A 21,847-nucleotide genomic window follows, 5' to 3' on the forward strand; every position below is an offset into this window, starting at 1 on the left:
ATTCATTCGTTACGGGTTTCCTACGTAATCGCGTAAATATAGGCCGATTAGAAATACTATTAATTGATTCTAACATCACCGTACGAGCAAGTCCTTTGGAATTATTAATCGGGAAAACAGCAAGGCCCTATGGTTTGTTGCTTTCCGACGACTTTGTAGAAAGGGAAGTAGATATCTCCAATGTAAGACAGCAGGCTATACAAAACATAGAGTCAAACACTAAATATGCTAAAGATTTGACAGAACTAAGGCTAAAGTAGTGTAGTATCGTGAGGAAAAAGCCCGGTTAGAAACAAACCAAAACAATGTCGCGAGAGCCGCGGCATCGTCGGGTACATCAATGTGTCGACGGTCCTTTCAAGTGGATAGTTTCGTGGAAAGGGCCTGCGTGGCCCTGGCCACAGGCGTTTCGGGACACGTGTCCGATAGGACGGGAAAAGACAAAGAGACGCTAAAGGCAGTGTTAGTTGAGACGCCGGCGAGAACGAATGCAAAAGGCGTGCAGTGTGAGTTGAGAAGCGAGAGCGTGCGAGGGCAGAAGCCGAAGACTAGAGTTGTAGAGTTGTAGAGTTGCTAGCGTTGTAGAGAGATCGAGTTGTTAGAGTTATAGAGTTACGAGAGTGATTTGAGTGGAATAAGACTTTTGTGTTTTAGTTCAAGTTGAACATTTATCGTTCTCTGTCCAATTAATCTCTGTTATTTTTATTTATCTTAAATAAACAGTATTAGGAGAATTTTACAAATCTAAATTATCCTAATCCTATCCTTTTCCGATACTACAGTAGTTAGATTTAATCTTGGAGATTTTGTATTACGCAAAAATGAGGAGAGAAATCAAACAAAATTAGATCCTAAGTACAGGGGTCTATTTGTAATAGCAGAGATTTTGGAAGGAGATAGATATATTTTAAAAACAATGGAAGGTAAACGGTCGTACAAGTACAGCCATGACAAGTTGAGGAAAATGCCAGATGGTTGCATTCCTGCTGAGTTGGATGTGTGGAGTGATGATAATGGCAACGACAGTGACGGTTGAGGTACAACGATTGTGGAGGAACGTTAACACTATGACCATAACATCTTTTTTTTTTTATTTATTGGAATATTTACAATCAATTCTCGTTGAGAATTTTCAGTAACTTAATTTGGCGTGATACAATGACATGGATTATAATAGTTTTATATTGTTGGTTCTAGTAGAAACTAAGGATTTTAATCTAGAGGGTATTTTCTTTTTAGTCTGCGGATCTGGTCCGTCGTGTCCAGTAGTTGGGTGACTAGTGGGTTGTGGTGGTTGTTGACTCTTGTGTTATATCTGCTTCTGGACTTGTGTATTTCATCTTTGACTGTAGGTATCTTGAGGTCACGGTGGATTGTTTCGTTGGTAACATACCAGGGTGCATTTAATAGGGATCTTAGCGTTTTCGATTGGAAGCGTCGGAGTATTTCAATGTTGGAATTACTTGCTGTTCCCCATAGTTGGATTTCGTAGGTCCAGACAGGTTTTATTACGGCCTTGTAGAGGGTTATTTTGTTCTGTATGTTTAGTTTGGAGCATCGGCCCGTGAGCCAATAGAATTTTCTTAGTTTTTCCTTTAGTTGCTTTGTTTTTTCTGAGATATGTTTTTTCCAAGTTAGCCTCCTGTCCAGGGTTATGCCTAGGTATCTTACGGAGTCCTTGCTTGGGATTATTGTGTTGTTAATGGTGACCTGGAGGCAGGTTTGTTTTCGGAGCGTGAAGGTTACATGTGAGGATTTTTTTTCATTTATTTTGAAGCCCCATTTTTGGAACCACTTTTCCATGGAGTCGAGACTACGCTGGAGAGTGGATGAGGTAATTGCCGGGTCTGCGTGGGTAGCTAATAGTGCTGTGTCGTTGGCAAATGTTGCTATTGTTACCTCGTTTGATATAGGTAAGTCGGCAGTGTAGATGGAGAACAGTAGGGGTCCGAGGACACTACCTTGGGGTATGCCGGATTCTATTGGGAATGCTGCGGAAGTGGCGCCTAGGCATTTAACTATGAATTGTCTTGGTTGAGTTGGTTAGGTAGGATTTTAAGATGGAGTAGTATGGGTGGGGTAGGGTCTTTTTAAGCTTGTAGAGTAGCCCTTCATGCCATACTTTGTCGAATGCCTGTTGGATGTCTAGGAATACTGCTGAGCAGTATTTTTTGTTTTCGAGGGTTTGGCTGATCATGTGGGTTATGCGGTGGATTTGCTCTACTGTTGAGTGTTGTTTTCGGAAGCCGAATTGGTGATCTGGGAGTGTTTTCAATTCTTCTAGGAGTGGAAGGAGACGATTCGTGAGCATCCTCTCGAATAGTTTAGACAGGGTAGGTAAAAGACTGATTGGGCGATAGGAGCTGGTTTCATATATTGGTTTACCGGGTTTAGGGATGAGGGTGATCAGTGAGATTTTCCACGCCTTAGGAAAGTGTTCAAGGCGGAGGATAGCGTTAAATATTGATGCGATGAGTGCAATTCCTTTTATGGGAAGTTCCTTGATTGCTTTATTTCCTATTAGGTCGTGACCTGCTGCTTTCTTGGGGTTTAGGCGACTGATTGCTTCTATGATCTCTGCAGAGGTGAAGGGTTCAATAGGAGGGGACATTTGGAAGGGGGTGTGCAGGTATTCGGTAACGTCCGCAGCAGCTATGGAGGAATGGGGTTTGAATACTTCAGTTAAGTGTTTGGCAAATAGGTTGGCTTTTTCTATAGGGCTATGCGCCCATCCACCCTGCGGACGGCGGATTGGAGGTATTATTTGTGGGGGGGCGCGTGAGTTTCCTGGAGGCCTTCCATAGTAAGTAGTTGGAGTCGGCTGTGGGGGACAAGCTGGCGAGATATTTATGAAAACGGTCATTATTGTAGTTTTTTATGGTTTTGGATAGTTTTCTAGTTTCGTTGTTTAGTTTGCGTTTGTCCTCCGGTGTTCTATGGATCTGCCATATTCTTCTTAGTCTACGTTTTTTTGCTATTTTTTTAATATGTACTGGGGGTATTCGTGTTTGCTGATGGACGTTTTTGCCGGTGTGGAGAAGCGGATAGCGTTTATAATGCTCGTGTTTAGGTATTCCGTGGCTGCTTCGATTTCTTCATTGGTTTTTAGTGAAGTTGAGGCTGAAGTTGTGTGGGTAAAGACTTCTCTAAAGAGCTGCCAGTTAGTGTGTTGGTTATGAATGGAGCCATTAGGTGTATTCTCGATGATAGTTGAACTGACTGTTACTATCATGGGGGAATGATCAGAGGAGAGATGAGCCGAGGAATTGATTTGGACGTGTCTTGACGAGATATTTTTAGTTATGAAGAAATCAAGGAGATCGGGTATTTTGTTTGTGTCGGTGGGCCAGTGTGTGGGTTCGTATGTGGTTAGGTAGTTGAAGTTGTTGGTTATTATGCTGTTGAGGAGGTGTTTGCCTCTTACTGTAACCAGTCTGCTGCCCCATTGGGTGTGTTTGGCGTTGTAGTCTCCTCTAGCTATGAATCTATTGTCCAGGGTGTCCAGGAAGTTGTCAAAGTCTTCTTTGGCGATGGAGTGTCTAGGAGGGCAGTATACAGCTGAAGTGGTGATTGTACCATGACAGTCTTCTAGTGCTACGTTTGTTGCTTGGAGATAGTCTTTCTGGAATGGTGGAAGTTCGTAGTGCTTAATGTTTGATTTGATTATGATTCCGGTGCAGCCGTGGGCCTTTCCGCTGGGGTGTTGGGTATGGTAAAACTTGTATCCGTTTATGTTCAGGTAGTTTTTGTCGGTGAAGTGGGTTTCAGATATGAGCATTATGTCGATTTGCTGGTGTTTTAGGAAGAGTTCTAATTCAGGTTTGCGTTGCGCTAGACCGTTGGCATTCCACAGAGCTATGCGTCTTGGTTTTATTTTGCGTCGGGGCGTATTAATTTATCCATGATGAGTGTTAGTAGCGATAGCAAATTGTTTATTTGCTCTGATTGTTTCTCTATTAGCTTTTCAAGCCTAGAGACGTTGTCTGTATTAGGTGAGTTGGGGGCATTATTTTGAGGAGGATCCCTGTGGCTATTTGGTATATTTTGAGTGCCTTGTACCGCTTGGGCATAGGAGGTTGAGGGAGTGGTGAATTTGGTAGGGCTGGGTGTTTGATTGGTTGGGGGGATCGGGGTAAAGGTGAATTTCGGCGGGCTGGGTGTTTGGTAGGTTACCTCTTTTGTTCTAAGTTTGCGGTACTTGTTTGAGTACAGTGTTTTGTAGGCTGAGCAACCTTTATAGTTGGCAGGATGGTCAAGTGGATGCACTTCGCTGTGGTTTCCGGTGATTTACTGCACTGGTCGGTGGGGTGTGTACCTGCACATTTGACGCAGCGGAAGATATGGTTGCAGTATTTCTACGCGTGCCCGTATCTTTGGCACCTTTTGCATTGCACTATCTCCTTTTTGATTTGCGGTGGTTCGAATTTTACGATTGCGTTCATTAGGCGACTGATGTTGTAGATTTCCTTATTGTTGGGTTTCTGTTTTAAATTGATAAAGAATAGGGATAACGGGTCTTTCGAGACTCTATGCCTTATGTTGCTGACATTGATGACTTCGTGGCCGAGTTTCGATAGTTCGATTTTTAGCTCGTCGATGTCTGCGGAGTGGTGGATGTTTCGTAGCACCACCCGGAAAGGCCTTTCTTCTTTGAGTTGATAGGTGTGGAAATTGGCGTTCAGGGCCCTAAGTATCTTGGTAAGCTTCCTCTAGGCTTCTGGGTTCGTCGGCAGGATTTTGACTTGGTTGTTGGTTATCTTCAGGTTGTAGTCCTCCTTGGAGATATCTCTCTCTAAGGACTTGGTCATTGTCTGGATGTCGATGACATCATTAACAAATATTGGTGGGGGAGGGGGGCTTCTCTGTGCGTGATGGTTTGACGGCAGGCCTGCGATTTCCATGGCGTCGTTTGAGGATTCCAATATTGCGAACCTGTTGTGAGTGTTAATTTGTGTTGTTGGCTGTTCGTTCGACAAGGTTCGGGTTGGGGTTAGGTGCGTAGGCTTTTCTTCTCCCTGGCGGATAGGAAACACTTGGGAGGATAAGAGCACGCTGTGTTCACTTTCGACGGTTGGGTGACACGTGTTACTTTCGAACTTCACTGGGCACTAGAGACACGTCTGCACGCTTCGGCACTCAACAGCGAACTGACCATAACATCTAGCATAGTGTTTCCAGTTAAAGAATGTATGATAATTGGGGTACAGGGTTACAGAGGAATGTTAACACTATGATCATAACATCTAGTATAGTGATTCCTCAGGTGCAATTTACTATGACTATAACATCTAGCATAGTGTTTCAGACAAGTAATGTACTATAACTATAACATCTAGCATAGTGTTTCCACATACACCCAGAGTGGTAATGTGATGAGATTCAGTGTTTATGCTTATGCCAAGTGTGGCAATGTGATGAGATTCAGTGTTTCCACATACGCCCAGTGTGGTGTTGTATTATAATTCGGTGTATCCACATATAAGTGTAGTACTATGATATGTTCTGGTGAGAGGTTGAGTAGTCTAATGACTGGAGGATCAGAGGATGCAACTAACGTTTTGGAAAAACATCGTAATATGACAGGTTGTTGTTTGGGTTTTGTTAACGAACATTTAATAAGAATCTTTGTTGTTGTGGTGGACCCTTGGCTTATTAGAATGTTTTATTAAATTGTAAAAGATGTCAAAAGAATTGAGTCTAATGTTAAGAAAACCGAATATTTTAGATGCATCCGAGGACGGGTGATTGTTAGGATGGCCGTGTCGGAGATGTAGGGACATCGGGCCTTTCTTTAGGAAGATCCCAAATACTTGGGCTCGAGGTGACATAACTGGTCGCCGAACGTAGCCACGGTCACGGGATGAACGAAATGTCTTACAGAGGAGGAACCGATGTTGAGGGACACGCAGTCCCTCAAGTCTCAATCAAGTCTCGATCAGGAGCAATGTTGGTTTACGCGGGACTGCCTAGTTACGGCGCTTGGGAATTTGTTGATATTCCCGATCAATATGTAATTGACAAATGTGACTGTATCTGTCTTTTATTTTGCAATCACCTTGGAGAGTTTACTGTCATCGTCTTGGCTGTTAGTCTGAAAGTAACCCTGCGTCTGAGTAAACGTGTCTGCGTGTTACCAAATATATTCAAACGTACAAAGAGTTTTCCCGTTGACCGTGGATTCGTTATTGAACCCAAGAATATTGTCAAAAACATCCGTTATACTTATTGTTTGTTAAACTAGTTAACCGTTAAACTAATTATTTACTAAACTTTGTAAAGAAATATTTATTTGTGTAAATACAATCTTTGTTGAACATCACGATGGCAAATTCTAACGAAGAATTATCACGCGCCCGAAATCCTAACGAAAACCCGACATATATATATGTCGGGTTGACGTTAAGATTTGAGTTAGGGTTAGGGGCGTGAAACGAATCCCTATTGGCGCTAGACGTGATCATTATGCAATAGAGGAGATATTTACTAGTGCAAATATGACTATGATGGAATTGGACGAGTAATCGCGATAATTAGATACTCGAGAAGCTAATGACAATGATCCTAGGCTCACTAACGAATCCGCGGTCAAGGGGATGACGAACTCTACTTTTCTTCAGCGTCTAAGTTGTACTCAATGTTAATGCACGAGGCAATCACTACGTATCTGAGAGTTACTTGAATCGCCTTTTAGATCGTACCGGAGAGTGGTTCTCCATCACGGTAACGCTGTCGAGGAAAACTATGACGGGTGTGCCTAAGGGCACGAAATCATCGGATTCGTGGAGAAAAGCCTTCATTCGGAAAGTGAGGGAAATTGGCGTTACTGTTAATTGGTCAATTTCCATGTTGGTGGTTAGGGAAGGGTGCTAGCCGCCCTTAAGAGAAAGTTCGAGAAGAGGAAGCGTCGTTGGTGAGAAAAATAGATTTCTCCTATTTTCTCATAGTTGGGACGAGGACTGTTTGTCGGTTTGAAGGACTTTAGTTAAACAGATCTTAAGATTTATAGCGGGTCCTCGGGCTAGCTGAACATGTACTGTGGAGACGCGTCGACATCTGGTAATCATCTTACTCAAAGAATAGAGTCTGCGTGTGGCGAGCCACGGGACAGAAATCGTTGAAATGCTTACCATCGTGCCCCGTCCTAAGTATTTCTTTTAAGGAGAGCTATAGAGTTACTTCATGCCTTTGTTAGACAAAACGTTCATCCCTTGACCGCGACTACGTTCGGCGACTGGTTGTCGCCTCGAGCCCTAGCTCACTATCATAAATCTCAAATAAGTACAGTCGAATCGAATGACAACAGTTTCTTAATTCGGCTATGGTGAAATCTAAATTACAATACTAGGGGTCTTCCCAAAGTTCCGAAGGGAAGGTTCCAGTATTCTTTCATCTCCGACATATATAATGATGAACTTTCATAAAATTTCGTCCAAATTTACTTTTGTTTAATTTCAATTATAGACTTAAATAGAATTACACTTTTATTTATATAGAGATATATCTTATTTAACTTTGCTGCATTTTTTACAAATTATCTTATTATCAAATGTACATTTGTCGCATAAATATTTCCCGCATCTTAAACAAATTTTCGTAATTTTATAATCTTTATAATCTTCTACTTGACAAGTTTTTTGTAGTAATGAATCTGAACTTGTTGATAGTTTTATTGCATGGTTTTTTCCCCGCGATTCCTTATATAAAAGTAATGTATGCACTAGGTTTATAGCAATTTTTTGAATTTTCTGTAAATTGGCCACATACTGTATATCTACAGTATGTAATTTCATTGTAAATTTATTGGTTCGTAAACGTTGGCTTGTTTCGTTCTTATCAAATCGTATAAATCTTATAATTTCAGCAAAGTCATTTCTGCTCATTGTTTTTGAAAAAAATGCAGGTCTCCAAATTTTATTCCACAAATATGAGAAATCTAAATTTTTTGCCTGATATGCACCGCGGGCATATAGCAGAGCAATAAATGCATCTAGTTTTGTTGCATCTAGCTCCCTCTTAGTCCCCAATACTCTAAATGCTTCTTCTTCTGTACATTTTATTATATGATCCCTTATACGGTGATCAATGATAAGATAAAATGCCGTTTTTACTTGTCCTTTCATTATATGCCGTTTAACATATTCCTAAAAATATTATGATCTGGTGTTCTGCCAGGTTTGGGACTTGCATCTATTTATTTCCAAACTGTTCCATCGGACCTAGTTTCACTCTCAGCTGTCAACGATAATTTTTTTCCCTTTTGCCCTTACGTAAACGCTTATTTATAATATTCAACTCCGATTCAGTTGTAAATAGCTTTTCATGTCGTTTTTAGTTGCTGAAGTTTCTTGTTCATCGCACACTAAACAGTCTTATTTTATGTCCGTTATTTTTTTTTCAATAATTTTTTGTTTTTTAAATCTTGACATTTCTAGAGTAAATATTTATCACAGAATAATACGATGTACGAAATACAAAATTATTGTCAAATTTGACATATTTTACTTTTCCCCTTATAACAACTTTACACAAAACGCTCTGAGATGCTTTCTGACTGAGTTTTAGAGATAATAAGTTTAGATGTCGACTAATTGACTAACAAACCGAGATGTATTCTAGTCGAAAAGACAATAGTAAGTAAAAATATGATCTGTGACGGCGATATTTATATGAAAATATTGATGAGTATTGACCATTCTCCACCAACGGCTACTCGAGGATGGAGTTGGGAAAACTTTTTCCAACTTTTAAAATGTTTGTAACAATGGGCTGTAAAAAATGCTAAATTTTGTGGCGGTTCTTTAGGATTATTATGGGCCTGAGTTGATATGTTTTGACAGTTGGTGTCTATCTTGATCGAGGGATGGATTCTCTTATGGCAAGATTACGGGTGCAACAGCTGTTATTATTTGTTATTTCTGATTTTGTTTGTCATCTGACCTTGAGATAGTCTTTTCTTTGTACTGATTGCATTTATTTTAAGCATAACTAACATATTTTTTCGGGTGGTCAAAATGGCCGCTCACGGTAAGCAAGGAAGAGTACAAATTTTTCTCAGCAAATAAAAGAGCAAACTAAAATTAAATATTGAAAAATATATTGTATGCATGTTTTAGGAAAAGTCAGAAATTATGAAGTGATATGATAAAGTTTAAATATGGTTAAATTTGTGTAAAAGTCGCGAGAGCGGTTAATTTGCCCGCGCCGGTAGGTTTAGTGTTAAACATTAAAATTTTATGTATATATTGAATTTTAATTATATATTGACTTCATATATATATATATATACCTATAACAAAATTGTATGTTCTTATCATCAGTTTATTAAATTCTATTTTTATGATAATATTAAAATTGTATTGAAATTTTCTATAAATTCTATGTTTATTACATTAAAATTCTTTATTGTCAGAAATAGTATTACCATAATCACTAATTATGTTTTATCTAATAATAGATCGTCACTTCGCCAGTGCATGCAGAAGAACACATCGAGCACGGAATTTATATATACATGTTCCAGCGACGTGAAACTGTTCATGGAGATACAGGGTTATATGGTTGCCCTGGAAATGTTTTGCAAGTTACCTCACATCCTAACTTTAAAACATCTAAAAGCATGGTATATGTTTACGTTCAGTGTAAGTGGATTTTTAAATCTTTTTTACCTAAACTATCATCATAAACAAATAGTGGGTGGTTCGGAAAATTCGTAGCGTCTTTTACGATTCGTATACATATAGAAAACACGTATAAAACTCTATGATATATGATCTTAGGGGCCCATAAGCGTTTAATTTATCCTTTGAAGATCCGTTTGAAATGTTATCAATATAATCGTGATAGTAGAATAAGAAATGTCAATAAAATCCCAATATTCTTTATATATATATATATATTCTTTATATTCTCAATATTCTTTATATATATATACCAATAATAATTACTAATATAGTTATAATAATCGAGTCTCGTTGAGTCTTATCGACTGTTGATGAAATTCCAAAATGTTCTGTATAACATACATAATATATTGAAAAAAGATTTCTATAAATGTTAAAATATATTTGTAAACAACTGTATGTTTACTATTTTTACAATACTTGAACGACGCGACGATGAAATGATTACACGGTTCGGGCTAATTTTTACCGATTCTATCTAAAGCGGGATAAATTTATAATTTATGTGATTATAATATGTTAATTTAGTATTGTCTGTTCCAGCTACTGCAAATGTGTTCGTAGAAACGAATACCTTTGCTTCACTACATGCAGCAGTCGGTGGGTCCGCTGTAATACCATGTAGACCAACGTCACCCAATTTCACAGTCCAAGTCTTCTCAAACGAGATGGTAAGTTTATTTATATGTGTTTAATATTAATACCTTTCATTCAAATAGTAATAGTAAAAATATTAGACAAATATATCGGAGCGAACACTGTCATTTGTCTTTTGCAAAAAAATTAATCATATTATTCTATAATACAATGAACATTTAAATGTCCTGTTAATCAGATTTACTAGAATACAATACATTCAACTATACTTATATAGTACTTAAAATATTTATATGGAGTTAAAGTTAAATACAGCAAAAAGTATTAGGGAGGTCTACTTTTATGTGTGATAAATACATATTTTTTCTAATGATAATGGCGGACACAAACAAACCTGTAAAAACTACGTTGATAAGTAAAACCGTTCATCTCATTTTCTCTATTACTAATTAGAAAAACCGATCATTTTCATTTTCGTATTTAGTCCTAAGGAGGTCATGTTTGTATGTCCTGGCCAGTCTTGGAGCACAACCGTACAAAGTCGCCATGTAAAACATTGTATACTGTACTCCACTGGTCCATAAACTGCCATTTAATCTTTTGTCATTAACCATTAAAAAACCAAAAATCGATGAACAAAAAAGAAAAACTAAAAAAAAAAATATGTCTAGAAAAAATAATAACGAAAATAACATTTGATTATATTATCACGAGAAATATAGTGTAAGCCACTTTAACGAAGATTGTGTACATTGTATAAGATACGATGGATAGGAATGGGCATAAGGTAACTGCACCGTGGATCCGAAAAATTTGATGACTTTTAATATTACCGTTATTAGCTTAGATCCGGGACAATTATTCGTATAATGTCATGATTTTAGCCAGTCCATGGATCAAAATCGGAAAAAGAGGAGATTTCGTTTTATCGACAATTTGAGTACTATGTTTGAACTTTTGACTCCTATTTTTGTTATTTTTATACTTATTATGAAGGCATTTAATCCCTATAATCTTGATTAAACAATTTACTTTATAAATTAGAAAGTTATCAACGGATTTTCCACACTTGAAATATTTATATGGTATTAAAATCAAGTACAACAAATACAGTGAAAATTTTCAAAATGCTTTATTTTTATAATACATATTATAGTGTTGGTTAAAAATTAAGACATAATGGAATGTAGTTCCAAAATAACGCTTTAGATTATAAAATAAATAAATGAATAAAATTAAAATAAAACTTAATCATAAGTAAAAATTTTAACAGAGATACGTAATTAGGAGATATTCAGATATATAAATGGGTCGGGCAGAAATATCAGATTGATAAATTCAAATATTAATAATATAAAAATATAAAAATTCATTGTATCATTTATAATTGTTGTATTAAAATCGAATTCACTGTGCAGCCCGTGGAGCAACCAAATTTCAATCCGAGAATTGGTCTCACATTGACAAATATCACGTTAAAAGACAGTGGATACTTCAAATGCGTAATAGACCAAGCAGATGTGGACCATGAAATCACATATTTTTTCTTAGTGCAGCGTAAGTATACTTCACAAAAAATGTTAATTTAACCCTCATCGTTTATATAAAGACATAAAAAATAACATCTAAAGCCTTAAATCTTATTCTACCTATTTATTGAGAGAAGTAAGATATACTATTCTAGTATATAAAGAACGTTTGTAACTTTTATGATTGACAAAACTTTTATTTGATGCAAATAATATATTTAATAATTATAAAAATAACGATCTAAGGAAAATTGTATATTTTACGAATATTTGTGTCAGGGCAATATCGAACAATGTTTATATTTTAAATTCTCTTAATTGCATTAGGTCTTAAAATCAATTCTTTTGGTACAAGATAGATTAGTATGTTAAAAAATACGATTGTAAGGAAACGTATGTTACCTTCGTATGATCTCTGCACCTACACCCACAAGAAGAAACACGTCTAAAATTCTGTTCCTATCTGAATCATTTTTATACTGACTTTGGAAAAGAAGGAAGGTATATAGGTTCGACATGTATATATAAAAAAAGCATATATATATATATTTTTTCCTTTTTATGTATGTTCGTCAACTACTCCGAAATGTTTTAATCAATCAAGATGATTCTTTTTGTTTTTCGTAGGGCATGTTCTCCCACTGGTTCAATTACAAAACCTTTTTGCGTTTGTTTTTCGTGAACTATTTTTTTTTTTGCAAGTCCAATTTTTATGTATGCCCATCGATTACTCAGGATTGGATTGAGCTATCAGAATGAAACCGTTTGCATTTTCTAGGGGTAATTTACAGATCAGTCCTGTTTGCAAAATTTCTCCAATTTATTCATTGTTAATTATTGTTATCGCAAAGAATTTGTTGTTCACCAATTTTATTTACGTATATTCAGTGATTCTTGTACAATTGTTAAACTGATATCGAGATGATTCCAAGCCAGCAGCCTGGCCAAGCGCTTTGAAATTGCGTTTTTCAATATAAACTTCAACTCGTATTTTCTGTCATAGGAAATATATATTTCCATTTCTAATTGTATAACATCAGAAATTGTAACGATTGGATCTTAACTTAATAACAAGCTTGCTGTAGATATAATTTCATTAACTTCTACACCATTAATACATTGAACGTAATTTGTATCCGCACAGGTACAAACAGTATATTTCGGTCACTGCAGTATTTCAGTGTCAATTCGGCCACTACTGAAACATGTTTCTGATCATTTTATGTTATAATATATTGTAATTTAATGTAATTAAGTATAAATTTGTTGAAATTTTATGGTATGGCGCTTGGGTGGTTTATACATATATTTTTGCATATTACGTGCATTTTTACACTTTTAAATGTTTTACAAATACATAAAAACCCGTATTCTACTCATAACAATGCTATGGATATTCCAATCAATTATAACATATTTATAAAAAGTGTCTACTGCAGAGGCATTAGTCTAGATCTTTATCGGCGATCAGCCCTTTAAGAACTGCCCGTCACACCTGAATCGGATTCGGTGATCGTCATCGATACTTGAAACACAGCTTGATAAAGTCACACGTGTTGTTAAGCATATTAGGTCATCCCATAAGTTCGTGCCGCCTTTTGTGTATACATTTCATGTGTCGATTTATAAACATACGGCGATAATGCACTTGAAAAATGGGAAGAAGTTGTACAACGAGAGGGGGATTACATTTTTTCATAAAACTGAAAGATATGTAAACAATCTTAACATATATAACCGCTCGAAAAACGGAACGAACTTATGGGATGACCTAATAGATTGATGAAATACATTTTCAGGTATTTCTTGCATGTCTCGTATGATATATGATTTATACATAATTGTTGAATATGAGTAGATTCGCATTTTCTATTGTTTTGAAAAAAAAAAAAAACGAATTTAACCCAATTTTTATATTATATTCACATAAAATGTGTTAAAAAAATATTCATTGACGATATGAAATTAGAAAAGTAAATACAAAAATATGCTTTACATAGAAAGAATTGATTTTAGGATGTACAATGACAGGCATTATAATGTCAATTTAATTTAGTTTATAATTATTACGTGAAATAAAGATCTGAAAGGTATATTTATAAAGTCTAATATTTACACTGCTTCAAAGTAAGATAAATACAAGATGACTCATTCGAAGTTATACACGCAACTGTCTCCTGATCTCTACACTATACGTTATGCAAAAATATGTATTGAAGTAAAATGTACTTTATTTCGAGGGAAATGTCTTGTGATGAGCACAAATCTTATTTAGGTGGATGTGTCTTCCAGATTTGAAGGTGATCTTTTTTTTTTTAATGTAACTACTTGCATGTTTTTATTCAGATAACTGCGTAGCTTATGCCATGACAAATTCATCGATCTATAATATGATGATGTAGAACACCAGGCCATTTATTGCTACTCGAAATTTATCTTCGCTTCATGTCCAGAAATGTTTCTTATCTTTTGTATTCGAAATAATAAGTTCGGAGATGAATGCATTCATTTATTGTATCTCTAAAAGATAGTTGCGCCCTTTCCAATATTGCAGAAGTAATTTGTTGACAAGTATCCATTCCAATATTATACGACTTTTCCATATTCACGATAAGCTTCTTTTATGAAGCTTCAAAAGAAAAATTCTGCTGATATTAAATCCGATTAATGAGAAGTATGCCCTACTCTCTCTTCGTATCCAACTATCGGGGAACATATTGTTCAATTAGCCATCATAAATTGAATTGATGTTGAAACGAAGAACACGTACTGCTAATCACGATAATACTGATTCCTTCGAAGCAATTGTAACACAAACTTTGGTAAACGAAATCTTGGAGACGTTTAACAAAGGAAAGTTTTGAACGACAATAAATGACCCTAAATGACCTTGGAACACCAACATAGTTAATTCGAGTCGATGAATTCGTCACGGAATGGGGTAGACGCCTATCTGGAGTTTTATTACATTATGTTTTTATTTATGTTTTTATACACAATTTCATTCAAAAAAACATATTTCACCTTAAAATTTAAAAGGCACATTCACCTAGATAAGATTTGTGACCATCACGAGACATCCGATCACCTACGAAATAAAGTAAGTTTTACTTGAAACATTCTTTTGTATAACGAATAGTTTAGAATTTAGGAGATAATTGCGCGTATCGCTTTAAATGGGACATTCTATATATTTTTAGAGCCTACATTATAAAGAAAAGCAAAAATTTATTGCAAACAATTTGTTGAATTTATGATTAAATTTTGAAGCACGACACTATATATTAATTTTAATACCTTTAATTTAAATTACATTTTCTATATTAAATTAATTGAAAAATTCGCTTCGATTTTAGTTAAGCCAGAATTGCTTGCTCCAGTAATTATAGAAGACACTTTGCGTCACGTAACACGAGGACAAACTCTACATGTAAACTGCACGACAACTGTTGCAGCAGACTTGACTTATGGTTTAATTTGGAATACACCACAAGTGGTTCGGAAACAATTTATATATCTTTATCCAAATTATACAGGCCGTTTTGTAACTGGTATACAACTAGAAGAAATGTGGTTCTACGTGAAAAGATATTTTATATTTTCTACGCGAAAATATAAAACAAAATTTTTTCATACTTCGTTTTTCAGAAAATTGACTTTAAAAGTTGTTGAAAACATTTTCTATTCTATTCAATGCTCCATTTTGTTCCCTGTATTGATAAAAATTTATATGAACACTCTGTAATGTTCTCAGCATGCAGTGTTCTGTTGATTTATTTTATCAAACAATCTTTTTTTTTGACATTGCATGATATTTGGAATTTACAAATATACGATTAATTTTATGTGACCCCATAAATTACGGATAAATCGAAATGTAATAATTTTACATCTTGTAATCATCATAAAATTGATTTATAGAAACCAATATGCAATATTAGAATTGGTTTTTGTAATTGACAAAATTTACAGAATTACTTTGATAAGCTGTTTATCTTGATTACCTATTTAATTTCTTAACTAGAAGTCAGGGTAAGAAGACTGCTAAAATGATAGAAAAAATTATGATGTTAACACAATCAGTGATATTTAACTACATTCATATTATTTTACAAATAGAAAAAAAATTTTATTTTTAAATATAACATTTTTTATATAAAATATAAAAAGCTATTCTATTTAGCTATATACTTTCTATTACACGATACAATAAACATAAATATATATAGAAATATTAATCAATTCAACAATTCATTATTCATTATATTAGTTAAGGAGAAAATTTATTGAGAGCATATCGAAAACATCTTCCAAGAGAATTTTTACACAAATAAAGCCTCGTATGAAAAGATTGCATTCCATATTTTTGACTAACTTTTTTACAACTAGATTCACCCTTCCGTAGTGTTTTACTGTAAATCATAAAACTTCCTGTATAATTTTAATTGTCATAGAAAATAAATTTCATGTATAATTTTAGAGCAGCAGGATAAATACTACTAGTTATACTAAAAAGTCTGGTCCAGTTGCAAGCACAACCACCGAATTGATCATAAAAGATGTTAGGGATGAGGACGAAGGGTGGTATGAATGTATTATCAAATCCTTGTATGATTTTAACAAAACGAGAAAGTACATTAAGGTTCATGGTAAGTTTTACTTTAAATAATTCTCCAATTACAAGATTTTGTATAAAATATTGTTTTGTATATAATATTGTTTTTTCTTGAAATCAGTTATTTTTATTTTTTAACGTTTGCAGTATTCTTCTACTTTTTAAATATAGTATTCAAGTCAAGTTCGTCATTAATTTAATTTCAATTTTTATTTTTATTTCTATAATTAATTTAATTTAATTACAACTATGCAATTAAGTATAATGTGAAGGCCACAGTGGAAAATATAATAAGTCAAATTTTATGCTTTTTGTAGAAAAGCAATTTTTAAAAATTCGATATATTTTCAATCAATTTTCATTCGCTGTCTCCTTATTTAATTTTCCGATTATATATGTGCTTTTGCTGGCCTTGCGAATATTTTGTTTATGTTACTGAATTACACCGTTTAACAAATTTCAAATTCTTTTTATCGTTCCGATTGCTATTAAGTATTTTTACTTTTCATGGTATTTTTACCACTCTGATTATAAATCATTTCCCCATTGCGTCTAGATTTTGAGAAATTTGATTTTCAACTATTTTTTAAATTTCAACAGATTTTCTCAGGTATAACTATAAAAGATATTCCATTCCTGCTTGTGTCGGAAGATTCTGTAGCCTTTTCCAAATAGTTTTCGGTACATCATGAATGTTTAAACTATCATTAAAGATGGAGAGACACCAATTTTTGCGGATACTTTTCAATTTAATTCAAAAAGTAAGAGCTCGATGTTCCATATAGCGTGATGCAGGTGAGACTTTGAGCTTTGGCTTTGATTTTGCGTATTATTGTCGGTATTTCGCATCCGCGGAGCTATTCAGCTTTCTGGTTGGATGCATGTTTCCTTGGGTGTTTCTTCAAGGTAAAGATTTGCTTTATCGTGGTTCGATTTTACACTAGATTCTTACTTTTTAAAGTAACGTAACAAAAAATCGACGTCTCCCCACATTTAAGGAATGTTTAAACATATTCAAACATTTATAATGTATTAAAAACTGATATCTGAGTACTTAGGAAAGTCTACATAATTTTTCGACACAAACTCAAATAAAATATCTTTTATAGTTACGGCACAAAATTTGTATAAATTTGAAAAATACGAATTCTTTTCACAATTAAATTTCTGAAAAATTAGACGGGCTGGAGAAAAACTACTTGCAGATTCGTAATAATCGGTAGTGGGCTGTTGAATAATGTTATTAATCACACTTTAAATTGCTTGGAATACGAGATAAAACTATTTTTGATTTCTTCTTAATTTTACTAAATATCAAAAGTTTTAATAAATGTGGCTGAAAGAATTCAATATACAGATATGCGTAGCATATTGGATTCATTCTCGTATACGATTCATGATACAAAAGATAAATGAAATTTGAATACAATCTTTTACTTTTAATTACCAAATATATATCTTATGTAGCGTTTAGCTTTTGTACCAAAAACTATTCCGGATATTCATTTTTAGATCCAGAAAACAAGTTTATCAACCTAACAGCGCAGGATGCGAACAGACATTATCAACGTCGAGAAGGTGATAGTGTACAATGGGTTGTACACGTGCATGCCTATCCAGAACCTATTCTTAAATGGTAACAAATTTTAGCTTAATGGATCACTATTGATAACATCCAAACATATGTCTTCCAAATAGCAATGTTCAAATAGAAAAAGTGAAACATGAAAAATATTTTTTTGACGTTATGTGTGGACAGATATATATGCATGTATGCATGCATGCGCGCGCTGGTGTGTGTGTGTGTGTGTGTATTTACATATATAATTATTCATACAAATAGCTTTTATACAAATTGTAGTTAGCAAGCTGCAACTATTTTCTTAATGTAATTAAGGAAATAACATCTAATCAGTACATATAACTACTAGTTACATAGTACATATAACTACTAGTTATTCTATTATATTAGATGCATTCTATGCATTTTTGTATTTTTATAAGATAAATAAATGCACAAAAATCCACAATTTAATAATAATGAGAATAATTTTGTATAGAACCAAACTTTATTTAAAAGGATATTTGACGTTGTCTTTGGAAAGACATTAATGATTTCAATACTAGAATTAAATGGCACGCATTATAGAACTACAGAAGATTAAAGTATTAAAGTTGTATAAAAGAAATTAAACCGTAAAGAATAGGAAAGTTTATAATGCAATAAAAATGTACTTTTGCAATTTATGACATTTATACTTGGTCGTTTTAACCACTTTTATAGTTTTTAGTCCTATTGATAACCACGACTCTCCTGAATTTCTTATAATACTTTCCGGAATAACATATCGTCATTTTTCCCTCTATTCAGTATTTATTTGATGTTTGTTATTCATTTGTCATAGTGCTAACAATCACTAAACAAAGTTATATTCCAATTTCTTTCAATCATCTCAATAAATGCTAAACATAATATCTGAGCTAATTATCGTACTATAAAAATTAATTTCGACAAAATATCACACATTATCAATATAATTTTCCTCCATAAATGTTTATTTAAAACATTACTTATATATATTAATTATATATTAACCTTATATATATTATTATATATATTAAGAATTAGTATAATTAATAAGTATGTTACCATAGATAATAATTTTTTATAAACGTCATTTTCACAGGCTTGGACAATTATTCAATATTTCATTGTATTAATAGAATGAATATTAATGTGCACAATATTATTTAAATTTTTTAGTATAATTTGAACATTTCCTAGGTTAAATACAAAAGGAGAAGAGATCATTGGAGCTTCGCATGACTCAGATAGACCGAAGTACGTAATTAAATTGACACCTAACCTTACAATTCTGAAGATTAACCATTTAAATATCGAAGATATGGGAGAATATTCTCTTCAGGCTGTCAACCAAGATAAATTCGAAATGCTGAATTTTACGCTCGACGTAATAGGTATGTCAACTCAAGGATAAGCACATTTCACGAATGGCAAAGAAGTGATGTAGTAATAATTAAGAGAAATATTCTTCAATCACAATATCAGGTTCAATTATGTCGTATACTTATAATTTTTGTTTCATAGAGTTCGAATATTTCTCGTACGATTGATGGCCCGTCTAGCTTTCTGACAAGTACATATTCAATTTTCACAAGCTAGTTCGAAACAAATACTTGCAAAATTTGAAAAACTACTTATAACGAATTCAATATTCGAACGATTGGAACTTTTCTTTCTTCCGAAATATTTATAGAGGGCACAAATATAATCGACGAACCTTATTATTCAATTTAAAATTTTTTTAAACTACAGTTCTACATAATCTATTTCTCTACATAACCAGCCCCTACATTTATGCATTTATCATATCTGTTCAAGAACTTTAAAATCCCGTTGCTGCAATCCTCCATTGCCACTCTATTTAACTACCAATAATTGAATGTGAACTTCAATTCGTCATCATCTTTAAAATGTCTGTCATTCAGAAATTCTTTAAACTTAAGAGAGTGGTGAAAATCTCCCATCAAGAACTGCTCAACAAAGCTCGTTCTTACTTACTGAATTACTTTTATAATATTAACAAACCAAAAAGATAGAAATTATAGGTGGTAGATTTCATTTTTACGATTTTATAATCTTTAATTAAATAGGAGAATCTACAATTTGTATAACTTCCTTATGTAAAATATCATTTGTTTTATTACTAAACTTGTTACTATACTATGGAAAAGTTCTTCCTTTCATTCGATGAGCATTTTCAATCTTTAGACAGTTTAAACCGAATAAGTGTGTAATTTTTGTTTAGCAAGATCTGCAAAAGAAGTTAACTCTCTATATTGATATCTTTTGTTATTATATATAGGTCGAGGTTGATATTCAAGCTGATTCACATGGATTGATTATCACACCTTTTATTTCTACTCCTTGTACAAAACGTCTGATCACACCGGATACGCTTAAGCAATTAACACGTGGTCTACTTCTAAGACAAAAGAGCGTCGTTAGAGGTCATACCAACTTAGCGTTTCTCAACACTCCCCTTTGATCGCTAGTTTCTACAAGCCCCATAGCTTTGGTAAAATATTGAGTCTTAACCCTATTTAATACTTTGGTGAGAATGTCGGCAACATTCTCAGAACTAGATATATAGATATAATCTAATATCCCTTTCGACACGCAGTTCTTAACATAAAAATAACGCATTTGGACATGCTTAGAACTCTCAGCAACTACCTCGTCCTTGGACCATGAAATAGCTCCAATGTTGTCACAGAAGATTTTGCATGGACGAGGACAATATGACGATTGACCTAACTCCCTTAACAGTAAAGATATCCACACAGTCTCTCTAGCTGCTTCTTGCATCGCTACGAACTCCGCTTCGCATGTCGGTTGAGATCTAATTGGCTGTTTCTTCGACAACCAAGATATTGCTCCACCAGCGAGTATGAAGACATACCCACTTCTAGATTTCCTATCTATTGCATAGCCTGCAAAATCTGAATCACAAAACACCTTCAAAGGTTGTCTTGTCCTTTGGTACATTAGCTTTAGGTCTTTAGTTTTCAACAGGTACCTAAAAATACGTCTCACTGCCTTCCAATCAGACACCGTCGGATTCGCACATCTTTGGCTTAATTTTCCTATTGCACACGCGACATCAGGACGGCTTACAGTGGCGACATACATTATATGCCTCACAGCCTGTTCGTATAACTTATTGTCAACCGGTTCATTATCTACAATGTCAAAACCAGCCTCGCACTCCTTGGCTAGTGGTGTTGACATTCCAGCCTTATGAGTAATGTCAAACAGATCCAACATTTAACTTATCTGCACGGATTGGTCGAACACAACCGTGGTACTGTTTGGCTTACTCAAGTGGACGGATAGGAATTGAGTATCGGTTCCTAGCATCCTCACATTTAATTTTTCCTTAATTCTAGTTTTAAACGCGTGAATCATAGCCTCTGTTCCAAACACAAGAATGTCATCCACATACACAGCCACAATGAGATCTTTGAATGCATTCACATACATATACGGATCACTCACGCATGAGTTCAGACTCATACCTCTCAAAATACAATTTATGTACTTCAACCACATTCTCCCTGCTTGCTTCAATCCATACAAACTCTTTTTGAGCTTACACACATACTGAGTCCTGTCCTTTCCTGGAACCTTGAAGAACTCAGGTTGCTCCATATATATGTCCTCATCCAAAGGACAGTTGAGGTACGCACACTCCAGATCAATGTGTTCGTAACAAGCAAAATCCTTAGTGTCTTACGCTTTACAATTGGACTAAAGGTCTCTGAATAATCTACTTCGGGCCTTTGCCAGAATCCTCGAGCTACAAGTCTAGCTTTATGCCTATCAGGGTCCCTCTTCATAACTA

General features: G+C 34.5%; 1 protein-coding gene across 3 annotated transcripts in view; it reads left to right on the top strand.

Annotated features, from left to right (window-relative positions):
* The window catches only part of LOC126914653 (vascular endothelial growth factor receptor 1), a 71,301-nt gene that overhangs the window by 13,122 nt on the left and 36,332 nt on the right, over positions 1 to 21,847 (top strand). For all 3 annotated transcript variants that reach the window (XM_050718855.1, XM_050718857.1, XM_050718856.1), the window contains exons 3-9: positions 9,455 to 9,638; positions 10,224 to 10,351; positions 11,696 to 11,834; positions 15,163 to 15,302; positions 16,287 to 16,455; positions 17,934 to 18,057; positions 19,207 to 19,400. In XM_050718855.1, the coding sequence (XP_050574812.1) occupies positions 9,455 to 9,638; positions 10,224 to 10,351; positions 11,696 to 11,834; positions 15,163 to 15,302; positions 16,287 to 16,455; positions 17,934 to 18,057; positions 19,207 to 19,400 (1,078 nt within the window). The remainder of the gene's footprint in view (positions 1 to 9,454; positions 9,639 to 10,223; positions 10,352 to 11,695; positions 11,835 to 15,162; positions 15,303 to 16,286; positions 16,456 to 17,933; positions 18,058 to 19,206; positions 19,401 to 21,847) is intronic.

The sequence above is a fragment of the Bombus affinis genome, chromosome 3, assembly GCF_024516045.1.
Source record: "Bombus affinis isolate iyBomAffi1 chromosome 3, iyBomAffi1.2, whole genome shotgun sequence".
In the NCBI taxonomy this organism is placed as follows: domain Eukaryota; kingdom Metazoa; phylum Arthropoda; class Insecta; order Hymenoptera; family Apidae; genus Bombus; species Bombus affinis.